Source organism: Lissotriton vulgaris, chromosome 4_1 (genome assembly GCF_964263255.1).
Source record: "Lissotriton vulgaris chromosome 4_1, aLisVul1.2, whole genome shotgun sequence".
Taxonomy (NCBI): domain Eukaryota; kingdom Metazoa; phylum Chordata; class Amphibia; order Caudata; family Salamandridae; genus Lissotriton; species Lissotriton vulgaris.
This window is the reverse complement of record NC_141691.1, coordinates 639,637,597-639,652,279: the sequence shown is the minus strand read 5'-3', so window position 1 is coordinate 639,652,279 and position 14,683 is coordinate 639,637,597. Positions and strand designations below refer to the sequence as shown.

The following is a 14,683-nucleotide window of genomic DNA, read 5'->3' as shown; positions in this document are numbered from 1 at the left end:
TCGCCAGAGGCCGAGTCTGAGGCGGACATCCGGCCGGAGCCATACCAGGCTCACCGCTGCAAGACTCACGAACATTCGACGTGCGGCTCGAGGGATGCGGATTACACGCAGCGTGACCTACGCGGTCTGCCAAGGCATCTCAGTCCTGACATACCTTCCCTGCCCTTGGCCCGGGGGCAGCAGTCGGTGACTGCTGCGTGGACACAAGTCTGCCAGCCATGCATTGGTAATCAGCGCATTCCTTTCAGTTATCACCTGAGCAAGAACTGAAAAACAGATGGCCCGATGGAACGAGTTTCAATGGGGGCCATCTGCTCCCTTCGCGCGTTCTTTGTTAAATATGGACGTGTGGAAATGTCTCTCCCAGGGACCCTGGTCCAGGTGAGACAGGACTGGGTCACTCTTACCGGCTGGGTGCTGTGTTCTCTGGGACACCACAGCCCGGACCGCTTTAAGAACATGACCTGCCGATGGGTGTTCCCTCCTTTCTAATAGGGCAGAAACGGCCAGCTGTATTGTTTCGTATTTAGTTTGTGAACGAACAATCTGGGCAATCTGTCCAATTAGCAATGCCGAGTTTGCGCTTCCTTTTAATAGTATATGCAGCGTATATTCAAGCACGGTGTCAGAACCAGTGGAAGTGTTGGATCACACCAAAAAAGACTGAAATATATTTTGGAGTTTAGGGGTGACGCAAGCAAGCAACTCCTCAAGCCACCTACAAGAAAGCAAGCATTGGCAAAGCCTCGCCTTTGGGACCAATTGACTTTAGCAATGCCTTTTGGTGGTGACATACAGCATTGGCAGGATGCTGTGCACCAAGCAAGGCCAAAAGTAAATTTAAAAGAGTGCAATTACACAGCTAGGTCAATGAACAGACATGTGTGATGAAGTGGGTGAACCCATGCATCATTAAACTAAACATGAAATTATTTGCAACTGGGTCAAGTCCCAGGTATAAATCACTGCTAGTGCAGTAATATATTTCTTAACACCCAGCATATTATGTGATGGATGAATGAATGAATAGTTATATAGATGGATGGAAGGATGGATGGATAGATAGATAGATTCTGTTCTCAGCATGTACCACTAGTGTACGTATTTTCTTGGTCTTTCATATTATCAGTTGTGTGCTGCTTAACCCCTTCCAAACTCAGCACCCTTCCCTCTTTGTCTTGCTTTCAACTCCCTAGCTGGTCAGTTGCTTCCCCACTTTCTATCCCACTTGGGTATCGGTTTGTCTTTTTAACCACCTCATTGGGGATGCTCCCCGGCCCTTTGAGCCCCCTTTTTCATCACTTTTTCTTTGTACTTTTTAAGAGGGCTTGGGAGCTGCAATTTGCTACTGGAACTATCTTTTCCTGAAATGCACTTTTACAGACTTTTTTCTTTTAAATTACTCACTTTAAGATGCTCGTCTGTCATCTTGGAACAGTAAACAAAAAAACAAGCCCCCACATCATGAAACTTGCACATGCCTGATGATATATGCAAAGACATTAACATTTGGAGCTACTGCAGTGTCACAACATAAACATGGCGGCAGGTATCTGTACAAAATTATGCTGATTTGGGGTGAGGAGATTGCTGGTTGTATTCAGCATCAGAAACAACCATGTGTTTTTACTAGGTTAGACCTATTATCTTTGTTAATGCTTGTTTTACAATTCTAATTGTTTTCATAAATTATAAGCTTTTTTTCCCCCAAAAAGTTAATTTTATTATTACATGAATGTTCTATCCCCTCCTCCCCCCAAGTATTGATTCTTTCTACCTATATATAGGTCAATTAATTTTTGTAACAAAATCCTTTTAACAAATCACCATGACACCTTTTGAGGTGCAAATGTTGTGAAATAGAAGTGACTGCACATAAAGTTGGTGATAAAATCCAGCTGATTCGCCTTTTAGAGAACTCAGTTCCCCGAGCTCCAGTTCATATTTTTGCACATTAGGGGATTCATCATACAATATATCAGGACAATTTTGGTAAATGTTCTCTCTTTGTAGCAGTCACAGACGTTTGATACATGGGACCCTTTCCACTAGCCACATACAGAGTACTAAGTACATTTGGAAATCAAGACTACCCAATGGTCTAAGTAGGGGGATCTGAGGGGGCACGATGTGCCCATGCTTTTTTAATTTTAGAAATATTGTTCCCCTACTTTATATGCAAAGACAACCATCCGGAATGGTTAAGTCCAACAGCTGTAATGGTTCAGCTGAAGTGTAAAGCAGGGAGTTTCCAGTGCAATGGAGCTGAGGGGAAGCCTTCTTGCCAAGATGTCTGCTTCCCTGAAAAAAATGTATATGTACGCAACTGGTCAATCTGCAAATGTAAAGGGTGCTTGGGAGCTGGTATTAGCCTTAATTGATGGAATCACTTGAAGCCTCCTGATGACACATTCTTTTTGAGAGATATTCTAAGGGAGCTACCAGCTAGGCTTCGAAGTGTGTGCTTTTAAAGTACTGAAAATTTGAACTACGTACAGTCTGTGTATTACTAAAATCTATATTTTGAAAGCATATTTAACCGTAAACTTTTTTGCACTTTTTCTTAGCAGCCTATTTTATACTTTGTGTAATGCAAGTTTAAAATAATCGTTTACATGCTCACAGTGCTTCCTGACACAGACTGGGACTTTGTATTGCTAAATATACACAAGTCACTATTCTCCACCGCACCAATTAGGATTCAATTCTGCGGTTGTCTGGTGCAGTGCATTTACTAATAGAGGTTTCATAATATACAATAGTGCATTTCCCACTGATTAACATAACTTGCAATTCATTTTTATTGAAGCTCTGCATTTTCTATATGTAGTTACTGGATTGTGAAAGATGGTAAAAAGTTACAGAATGTTTTTTTTTTTAGCCAAGACTTCGAGCACAACCCCACGCTCACTCACTTCGCACCCCCATTGAGTGCAGCATCACAGTTTCAATTTTTTTTTATGCACTTCAAACACAGACTATCACAAAAAACATGAATATACTTGAACAAGATTTCAAAGCCCTTACCTTTGCTTCACATTTCCTGTGGCAAGCATACTTGCAAACTAGAGGGAAGCAAAGGGAAGAAATATTACAGGCAAATCCACAACACACAAGGACAGCGTGATCAAGTGAATAATTAATTAAACACTGGACATTTTTCTGCAGGTCGAAGGGTAAAGAAAGCAAAGTTCTGTTGCCGAGAAAAACAATGAAACAGCTGAAGTTATATTGGTGACTGCTACTGTAGGGCTGATCTGTAGAAGAAATTCTCAACTAATTCACTAAAATGACAACACTTTCTCCATGTCTATTCATACTACTGCACCTCACTAAAAGCCCCTCTGAGTAAGAGTAGTAGTAATAATAATGATAACATGATTTCATGTTGTGCTTACTGTCAGTTTTGCAGCTTCGTAGCACTGTAAACAACAGGCACAAACTCAAAGACACTCGTATTATAGTTCTTCAAAGTGATGAAATGTTGAGTTCTTGCTTGAAAACTGCATGTTACTTGGAGTAGAAAGTGCATCTGATGCACTTTAGAAAGTGAAATAATTCCTAATTAGGGAGCAGGGGCAGTAAACAGAAAGCGGTGGGTATTATGCAGTGTATAGCTGGACATGAGCAAAGTAGAAGTTAGGACGGGCAATGTGGAGGGCGGAGCTAACAGAGTAGTAAGTGAGAATGGAATACTGTGGTTGGAATGGTCGTAAAACTGTGGGATTTAGAACTTGAACAGAGTAGCCCAGACAATATTACAGGATTGGCCAGATCAATGAGGGTTATGGACACAGAGGTTGGACCAGAAATGTGCTGGAGCGTCGACATTTGCGATGTAGCATGTGGGGTAGGTACATGGTAGAAAGAGGATCTGGTATCCTGTAGAAGGAAGGTCTGGTATGGTGCTGGACGACAGGCTAGTGCCACGTAGCAGACAGGGACACGACCGTGTTGTGGTGCATAAAATGTAAGGGGGGGGCTTCTACATTCCAAAAGGTAGAGCTAGGACTGAAATGAAGAGGCTCAAAGCGATTGGACTAGTCCTGCGTAGGAAGTGGGGATTATACAGTGTGAGACATATGTATAATACAATGCAGGAAGTAGGTTAGTCCAGAGAACTGAATGGTGCATGAACAATGTGAGAGTCAGAGCTAAGGTTAGCATATAGTAGGGGAGACAATTCAGTGTCAGAGAAGGGACTGAAATAAAATAGGAGGTAAAGTCATGGGTTAGTAAAGAGAAGGAGATAAAAATTATTTTGGGTTGAGGGAGTGCCTAATTGTGAGAACTTGTTTTTTTTTGGTTGAGGGGGTGATGACCCTTCTTAAGCAAAAACCACCATCCCTGTCAGGGTGAACAACAAATGTTGCAAACTAACCCATGCTTAAAGCCTCTGATCGCTTCTCACAAAGGCAGTCAGCCTTAACTTAAAGGCAATGTGTAAAGTAATTATGCAACACACCAACAGTAATAAAGCAAAAATACAGCATAAGAAAAATCCTATGCCAATTTAGAAATATAGAGTAAAATTAAATAAATAAAATTAGACCTAAATGACAAAAATCCAATAAGTAGAACAGGAGAGATGCAATTTCAAATTTTAGTTATGTATAGCGCTCAAGAGCACAAAGCGTTGCTCGTGATGATCTGGTTTGGCTAAACCGGGGGAAAGTCACAAGTTCAGGCAGACCACAATGGAGCGCGAGCCAGATACAGGTACCAGGTTAGTCCAGGTGAAAAGATAGCTTTTGACAGTCCAGTGCGAAGAGTCTAGTTCATGATGGAGGAGGCAGCGAGGAACAAGGGGAGCATCCCTGAGACATGGAGAGCAGACTGGGTGTCGACAACGGTCATCACTGTAGCATTTTGGCAGGTGTCATGGATGGTTTTTGCTGGAGATCTGCGTTGGTGGTCACTGTGTCATTTTGATGCGGTAGAACGATGTGCAGATCTCGTGTTGCCGGTCATCGCAGGCGGTCACTGTATTGTAAAGAGTCGAGTCTACTGGAGCTTCGCGTTGGCTGTTGTTGCGGGATCTCAGAGCAAACGGGCCCATTCATTGTTGCAAAGAGCCTAAAACTTTAGGATTTCTCCTTTTCTTCACCTAGTAGCGCTGCTGATGCCAGCCAAGGGCCTAGGCTCTGGGAAGGCACCTCTGGGGGCTCAGAAACTCACTCCAACAGAGGCAGGTGCAGTTGCAGGGTCAGGTCAGCTGGGCAGTTGTAGCAATGCCTTTGGAGCTTGTCGTGTCACTGTAACTCACAATAGGAAGTCAGTCACCTGACCCTTGGAGTAACTCTGCCTGGGATAAAAGGAGCAGGTCCAGACTTCCTTCTCAGACAGCAAGGCCGGCCTCAAGCAGCAGCGCAGTACTTCTTCTATAGTATCCACCGGTCCGTACTAAAAAGTGGATCTGGGGATCCTATTGTTATAGCTGGTACCACTTTTGAAGTGGAAAAAGCATGAGGAGTCTTCCGGATAGATGGTTCTGGAACTTGTTTCCTCCCTGCCCTGGTCCTAGTATGTCTGGGGTGACAAAAGTCTAACATGAATTCCTCTGTGACTGTGCTGAAGCAGCTCCTCTGAAATATAAGTGGCGCTGGGCACAGCTCCGCCCCTCTCATTCCGGCAGGATGGTCTATCCTGTCAACATCTAGTCCCCCTTTGTGCCACTGTCTGGAAGAAATACAAAAAGGCCAACTATATTTTGTGATGTGACCCAGGAAACAGGCTGCAGGCATCAAATGGCTAAGACATGAAAATGCAAACTTTCTAAAAGGGGCATTTTCTGAAGTAAAGATCAAAGAGGGGTTTAAATTATAAGTCATTTGAGACCAAACACGACATTTCAACCTGTTCTCAATCAAAAGTTAGCACATATTAAATGTGATAGGGTACCCAATGTTATCCTATGGGAGAGGTAGGCCGTACAGTAGTGAAAAATGAATTTGGGAGTTTTCCACCATCAAGACATGCAAAACTTAAAAACACATGTCCTATGTTAAAAATGAAATGACCCTGCCCTATCGGCTGTCTACGACCGACCTTAGGGGTGGGTTATATGTTTTAAAAGGAAGGTAAAGGCCTGGCTAGTAGTTCATTTTAGTAGGTTAAATTGGCAGTTTTAAAATTACACCAAAGGCTGCAATGGCATGCCTGAAACATATTTTAAAGGGCTACTTAAGTGGGTGGCACAAGGACTGCTGCAGGTCCACTAGTAGCATTAAATTTACAGGCCTAACATACATGCAGTACCATATACTATGGACTTATAAGCAAGTTAAATAGGCCAATCAGGTGTAAGCCGGTTGTACCATGTTGTAGGGTGAGAGAACAAGCACTTTAGCACTAGTTAGCAGTGGTAAAGCGTGCAGAGTCCCAAGGCAAACAAAAACGTATTTCAGGACGGGAGACAGCAAAATGTTTTGGGGAAGACCACCCTAATGCTGTCAGATCTAACACTCGCGTTGTGTAGAGATGGGCCTAGCATATTGCAGAAAGTGTGTCTGAAAAAGTGTCAGAAGAGTGGCTAGTCAACTGTAAAAGGCATAGTAGTGTATTGTAAGTGAATTGTAAAAGATAGGCCCAGTACAGTTTATGACCAGAAGGTCCTTCAGAGAAGAGCAGAAGGTAAAGTTTACTTAGGAAAAGACAAGAGCCACAACGTATTTGCTTGGTGAATGCTGTGCAATGTTATGGTGCTTCAGCCCTTTGAAAAAGTGACATGAATAAACGGCTTTGGATCAATCCAAAAGAGATCAGGCATTAACCCACCCTTTACCGCATGGTATCACCACACATAAGGCATACTGACTGTTCCACTTACAAGATTAAAAGTGGATCTGAGACAAAAGCAGTGCTACTGTACTTGCCATACTACTCCCAAGGAACCTGAACGCTACTTTAATCACTTGCAAGGCCACCCTCATAAACTAGAGCAGAGAAAGGAGCCAACCCTAAAATAAGATACTTGAATTGTTTTGAGATACTTAGCAGAAGTATCCAACTTATCACCTGAAATAGATTATCACAAACCCAACTTGTACATTGCTGAACTCTAACTCTCACTTGTGATGCGATCACAAACATAGTTTAAGGCACCTTGGTTTTGCTGAAAAGATCTCTTTGGGGAGCAATGGCACCCAAGTCTTCACGGATAGAGTGGTATTTTTCTAAATGTCCATTCTGGAGGAGACCATCAACAATGCCCTTCCACTTGGAAACGCAGGTTTATGCTAGGGCCAGAAAGGCAGAATTGAAGCAGCACAAGACCATATGAGAACTCCTACACGTATCCCCTACAAAGAGCGTGGGACACGAAAAGACTAGTTGTTGTTTCATGACCTTTCATTTCTTTGGCTGTCTTTGCCTTACACTTTGTGCAAACACACAATAGCATTCAAAGGCCTTCTGATGGTTGTTGCGTCACAGATGCTTTCAATAAGGGCAACTTTCTCATGCCAACACCTTGGCACGGCTCTGCTACATGATATCGTCACGAACACAAGCAAACAATTAACGCAAATGTCAAGAGAACAGCGTGTCTCCGGAGAGTGTCTCTTCTATGTATTTAAAAAGCTGTATTTATATATCCGGGTTTACTAGTGCCAGAAATCATCGGCTAAGGGATGGCGTGTAGGTTTCAAAAGTAGGGCCACTTGAATTATATGGCAGGGCAGGTCCAAATTATGTGGCAGGGTTCACTAAATTATGCTGCAAGTAAAACCAAATTAAGTGGCAAATTGGGACACATTCTGTCATAGTATATCACTTCACTATTTTGATATTTTTACTCATGGAAACAGTGTCTGGACAAAGATTTCACCTCATTAGTGTACTTTTAACAATCAAATGCAGCAATAACCAACTGAAAGGACAAGTCAAATTTTATGAAGGACCTTCCATAGCACAGGTACACATTGAGAAATTTAAAGTAATTTTTCATACATTTGAGCTAAAAACATTTTTTTTTTAAATTTGTAAATTGTGCAGCAGATGAAGGATTATCTGGCAAAAGCAGCAATTTCGTAATTATGCGGAAAACACCATGGTCACAGAATCTCATAATTTTAGTGGCCCCACCCAGAGACATGTTTGATGTGAATTTAACTCACTAGAGTGCATAACTACACATTCTTATAAACATGATCTATACCGTGGATAAATGCAACTATATTTGTTTTACTTGATCACTATGGTACTAGCTTTTTTTATCACTCTTCTAGTTTCCAAAAGGATATCTTCTTTCCACAGCTGTGCGATTTAACACACAAGTGGCGTATGCAAGTTATTGGTAAATCCTCAACTCTCCCAACTAGGGTATTCCTAGTTAATTGTAAGTCACCTCTGCTGCACATGCTTTGAAAAGGATTATCGTCCACTATCTTTTAGTATCCCAAAGAACAGCTAAACAGGAGATATAGTCCTAGACACATTTTCTACTGAAATGTTGTGCCAAATGGCATAATAGACTACCTCCCCATACAGCCCAGATGGCTGCAGAGTGTTCCGATGGGCAGAGCGGAGCACTATCTTCCTGAGCTGTTGCCAGGCGAGGAGAGGCACGTTCCTCTTACTTTAGAGGAGGACTACCATGGTTTGAACAGGTGACATCTGTATCAAATAATTTTCATTCTTCACTTTGGAGCAGTAGCAAAAAACTTAGGTCCTGAAGAAGCGGGAGATACTTTGAGATCTTTAAACTACCGCAGAAACATGTCGACCATTACATCAGGCCAGTAACTATTAGGTCTACTTACTGGCTATGTTGCACTGAATTGCTTTTAGTTTTGGAAGTGGACGGCACCAGAATAAAATTAATTTGCGTTCACTATTCAATTTTACCATAGAGCACTTTCCTTTTCTTTCCCACAACACAAGACAGTGCAGCTGGAGACTGTAAGAGACCTTCTGGGAGTGCCTTACCATCAACAAGGAACCGGGAAGCAGACCTACCATTTCTGCGGGCGGAGGCACTCAAGGTGGGACTGCGAGTCCCAGGATTCCTGCCGGCGAGTGCCGCACCTGGAGAGACTCTTCCACTGAGCCCCCGTCCACCTCCTCAGCGATTCCCCCGCCCACTGCCTACAAGACCACGTACAATACGGGCATCGCCCAGGCAAAGGGCGGGCCGTTTGAGGCCGTTAGAGGACGGTAGAGACCGGACCGGGCCACCTCCCTAACGTCCCGTCTCTCCGTTCCCACTCGCTGACCACTTAGTTGCCCAAAAGTAGGACGATACATCATGGCCAGGAGGGAATCAAGAAGTAAGGCTGCCTCTGCAGTTTCAGGTACTATGGACAAATTCCTCTCCAAAGTCAACTCTGCGGCCAATATTGGTCCTCTGGTGCTTGAAAAACCTGCAGAGGAGGGTGTAGAGAACAATGGTCTGTGTTCTTCTTCTAGTATAGTAACTAACACTAGCACACCGCTACTGCTTGATGCTACCCACCTGTCTTTAATGGATAGTATTGACCAGACTATAGAGTCCGTTCTTCAACAGCTCAGGACACCATCTTCCACGCAGAGGGATAGGGACACACCACGGATCATCAGTGATGTGGAGCTCTCCCCTGTTGTGGAGCTGGTACAGCCTGGGGCCCAGGGAAAGGGTCCTAATCCACTAGAGCATGCGGGGTGCAGAGTGGATCCTGTATTGAAATTGAAAAGGAAAAGATCTAGAAATCCCAAAAATGCTAAAAGGGCCAAAGCCTATCCCAAACTGCCCACACGGGAAGATAATGTGAGTGCCTCCGAGTCATTAGCTATGGGCAATGAAACGGAATTGTCGAGCACTCCACCCATTCCCTCTATACCTGTGCCCCCTGAGCCATTTATCTTCGGTGGGGTTACCTCTAACAACACAGAAATTCTTATCACCTCGCTTACTGATATCCTCAAGAGCCTTCTAAATCCTCAAGTTGGACTCAATTGAATCTAGACTGATAGCTCTTGAAAGTTCAATTGCGAGTAATGGTGTTCAGTCTGGGAAGGGAGTTAGCACACGTGCAGTTCAGAGGTGCAGCGCAGGAGCATCCCATTCTCCCCCACCCACCTTGGCCATGGCTCCAACTATACCTATAGTTCCTCCTGAGGAAAATACTACTATCAGTGCAGTACCAGTGCCTCAAACTGCACCTGTACCACTCCCCAGGTCAGTGCCCCCGATACCAATTCCCAGGAGGCCGATGCAATTAGCTCCGGCCAGTCTACCTAGTCAGGAGAGACCATCCAACGAGATAGATAGTGGCCCTAATCGGTTGGATGGTTCTAAAACAAGGCGAAAGGCAGTTAATTTACCCCCTGAGGCGGTGGGCTACACTGTGATTCTGATGGGGGTACCCGAGCTCACAAGCGGCGTAATGGAGTCTTATGATTCCCTACGCAATAAGGTAATTAGTTGGCTAAATATGCATAGGCCCCTACCAACGCACTTAAAAGGAGAGGTTCTTATGGTTAGAAGGGTCCCATGGGTTGGGTATACTCCTAAGAAAAGTGTGGGGGACTGTATAATTGTCAGCTTCAGGAGCCCCCAGGTTGTCACATATATCTGTAACTGGCTTGGCAATACAGGTAACACATCCATTGAGCTGGTCCCTCTCTCATACTTCTATCCTAATGTTCGAATCCAAAGTTTGAGGAAGGATGATGGCTGGACACGGGTGGGCTACGCTGGGGACGGGTCAAGATACAGGCCTAGGCACAACATCTTCCCTGCCCAAGTTAACTATGTACATCCCAACAGATTCACTTGCCTTGATGAAGTGGATTGACTCTGTAGGGGTGTTCCCCCACAATCTAACGGAAACATCAAAAGTGAATCTGTAGGTCAGGGGACGGGAAATGGTGTAATGGTGATTCCCTCTGGAGACTTGGATCCTTTCCAAGGGAGTATATTAAAGTCCCCCACTGCTAGGGGGGTGTAGTCACTTCACCCCAGAGCCAAAGCGGCAGTACTCTAATATTTCCAGCCCTGTGTGTCCCTAACATCACATCTAATTCGCAGCCCATCTTGGAAATTACTGTACATCGCCCAGCATTTCCATCGGCGGACGCTGTGGCGGAAACTACACTGGAAACAACTAGAGGGCAGGCTCCAAAAACTTCCATTGAAGTTTTGAAGTTCCTGTACGGGAATGTGGCGGGTATTGCAAACAAAATTCATACAGTGGACTGGGATCTCCTAGTAGGAAGTAGTGATATCTGTCTTTTCCAGGAGACGTGGGCGAGGGAACCCCTGAGTAGAAAGGGCTTTGCAGTCTTTGAAATTCAGACTAGGTGGAGTGGCAGGCCCTCAGGGGGCCTGGCGGTTTGGGTAGCCAGTCACATTGGGTGTTCCGCAGAGAGTGTACCTACATTCTCGCAGGACATCCAGTGTGTGCTTCTCAAATGGCCAAATGCCATAAACTTGGCAAATATTAATGTATATTCCCGCCCTGTTAGTGTGGCTATGGAATCGCCTACTCTTGAAGACCTTTCGTCCTTTCTGGGCCAACTGCCGAGTGACTGTAAAATAGTGATTGGCGGTGATTTTAACTGTCATTTCGAACCCCTGTAAGGCCTAAAGGAGGGCACCCTTACTACTGAAGATGATTACTGGGGCGTCCCACCATGTCTATCCCCTCACCCCAAATTCTGGTCCCCAATTGCAGTCCAAATCATGTCCCTTACTTTAAATTATGCGATAAGGGCCTGCAACGGTCGTACTCCTTCCGACAGCCCTCCATTGTGTACCTTTAATAGAAAGGACCATGAATCGAGGCTGGACTACATTTTTGTAGACATTTCTCTGTGGTCAAAGGTTCAGGATTTTAGGATAGTGGTCAGAACAGATAGCGAACATAATGCACTTTTATTAGAAATGAACACCCTGCTCCTGTTGGTGAGTTACTATCTACCAATCCTTCTGATGATCCTGGGAATTTGGTTCTTACCTCCAACAGACGAAGGGTAAAATGGGGGAAAATAATTAGTGCAGAAGAAAATATAAGTAAAATCTATGAAGTAGCACTTCCCAAGCTCACAGAAATGGATGATCTAATCAATCTGCCCAGACTACCGGATTTTAATGAGAAATTAGCTCAAATCCATGCTAACCTAGTGGGAGCACTAGGTGAGGTTTTTTTACCCTGTGGTAGTTCCACGTCGTAAAAAGACCAGAACCTCAACCTGGTACAATTCCTCATGCAAAAAAGCCAAGATAGAGCCAATTGCCTCAATTAAAGCAGGTGCAGACAGGGGTAAGGTTGCTGAACTTAGGCGGGAGTATAAGGCAGCCCAGGCTTCGGCAAGGTCAGAGTGGGATTGGAATCGGTGGCAGGAGCTCTCCCTAGCACTGGAAGCCAGGGATCCCAAAAAATTCTGGTCCCTGGTTAACTTTGGTACAGGAGAAGCCAAAGTGGCAGTAGAGCCCAACATTGCATCCTCTGCCTGGGAAGATCACTTTGGCAAATTATACCAAGAGACTCAGCAACTTGCCAATGATGAAACCGCCCTAGATGATTTATCCACTCCTGCAGCTGGTTTGGAATTCACTCTTGGTGAGGTGGTGGGTGCAGTGGAGAGATTAGCAATGGGGAAGGCCCCGGGACTGGATAGATTGCCTGGCGATCTTTTCAGACAGCATCCTGAAATCTGGGGACCGAACTTCCTAATTCTTTTTAATGCCATCCTGGGAGGTATGGAGATCCCCTGTACTTGGCTGGGGGCAGAGATAGTGCCCATTTTTAAAAAGGGTTCTCCCCTTCTCCCAGCCAACTACAGGCCGATCAGACTTATAGATGTTCCCCAAAACCTTTCTCCCGTCTTCTCCTGGACCATCTTATGGATTGGATGGAGGCCAACGATATTTTGAGTCCACTCCAGGCTGGCTTCAGGAAAAACACGTCCACCATGGATCCGATTTTCCGCCTCGTCCTCCTGTATTGTAAGTGTTATTATTACATTTTATTTGTTTGATTACTTAAAATCATACAAAAAGCAGGTAAAACATTTTCAATAAAAATGATAAAAACTATCCATATGTTCAAATAATTTTCATCAATCTGATATAAAAGTCAATGGATTAAAATTGGATTTTTGGTTAATTCAATAGGTTCATATTCACACATCTCGTAAATTAATCAAACACAAGCTTCCAACTTTTTTTGGACCATAAATAGAAATTTAACAAAAGCTGAGTTCATTGGCAAGTCATCAGGGTTTAAGCTTGCCACTAGTGCCTGCCTACAAGTCCTAACACCACGTTCATTAAACATTTTCTTGAGTGTACTTTTTCTTTCCACTTTCAAGTCCGGACAAAGACACAATAAGTGTAGAATAGCTTCTTGACATAGTCTACATAAGCAGTCTTCGTCTGATCTTTTCCATGGTGCCAAGTGGCATAAGCCCGGAAAATGGCCAAACCTAGCATTCATAAATACTTGCTTGTTTTTTTTTTGACCATGAAGTTTCCAGGTAAGTTTGAATCTTCTTTTTCTTAAAACCATTCACAATTGGCCATGCATGCTTTCGTTTAACAAAAATGTCTTTGTCCTTTATCAAGGAGAGATAACCAGTTAGTTTATTTACCGCTTTTTTTAAACTTTCCTGCGCAACAGTGGTGTTCCAAATAGGTGTTATACCAAACTCTTCAATTGCTAGATTTAAGTAAGAGCTGGCAGTTAGCGACCGATTATTTTTTATTTCAAGCCACAGTAGACGAGACATTTCATTGTCGTGATCGTTTTTTATTCTATTCCACACTTTCATTGTCTTTCCTTTCCTTGCACAACATTGGTTGTTTAGCCCAAATTCCAATCGCACTTTGGCTTGAGAAGCATTCTTAGGAAGAGAAAATAAAATTCTGTACGTTTTAGCAACTGAGGTGTTAATGATGTCTGCGTCTTTTCCGTTGAACACCTCACTGCCATACGTTAAAGTTGGCAGTAATTTTGCTGCAATTGTTTTTAATAAAGGGCGATAGGACAAGTCTCCAATGGTTCTCTGAATTGATCTAAATGCACCAATGATGGTGTTTGCTTTCCTTTTAATATCGAGTTTTTGAGTATTGAACTTGCCGTTATCATTGAACGATACTCCCAGGTACTTATAGTCCGCTACTCGCTCCAATTGTTTTCCTTGCAGGATCCATTTGTGTGCGTGTGTTGTTCGTTTGTTTTTTGAAATTACCATCACCTTGGTTTTGGCTTCGTTTATGTGCATACCATTTGCCTCAGAATACTTAGAGATGCCATCAATCAGTCGTTGCTTCCCCACCTTTGTACAACTTAAGAGAATGACATCATCCGCGTATAGTAGACTCGATATCTGAGTTTGTGCTAACCTTGGAGGGTGGGCATTAATTGTATTTAATTCGGTGGTAAGGTCGGCTAAAAATAAATTAAAAAGTAAGGGAGCCAACACACATCCCTGTTTGAGGCCACTCGATGTTGGAATTGTTTTGGTCAATGTTGAGCCGTTACCCGTCCTAACTCTGACCCAGGTTTCGGTGTGCAAGAGCTTAATCATCTTTAGTAGGTTTTCCGATATACCTTGTTTAGTTAGTTTGACCCATAAAAGTTCTCTATCAACACAATCGAAGGCAGATTTAAAGTCTACGAAACACAGATATAAAGGTTGTTTAGCTATCATTGATTTTTCGATTAATATTGTTAATGTTAAAAGATTTGTGGTCGTACCT

General features: G+C 43.5%; 1 protein-coding gene across 5 annotated transcripts in view; it reads right to left on the bottom strand.

Moving 5' to 3' along the window:
- Positions 1 to 14,683, bottom strand: part of TNS3 (tensin 3) — an 838,360-nt gene that overhangs the window by 463,897 nt on the left and 359,780 nt on the right. For all 5 annotated transcript variants that reach the window (XM_086964904.1, XM_086964903.1, XM_086964909.1 and 2 more), the window contains exon 3: positions 3,028 to 3,065. In XM_086964904.1, the coding sequence (XP_086821030.1) occupies positions 3,028 to 3,065 (38 nt within the window). The remainder of the gene's footprint in view (positions 1 to 3,027; positions 3,066 to 14,683) is intronic.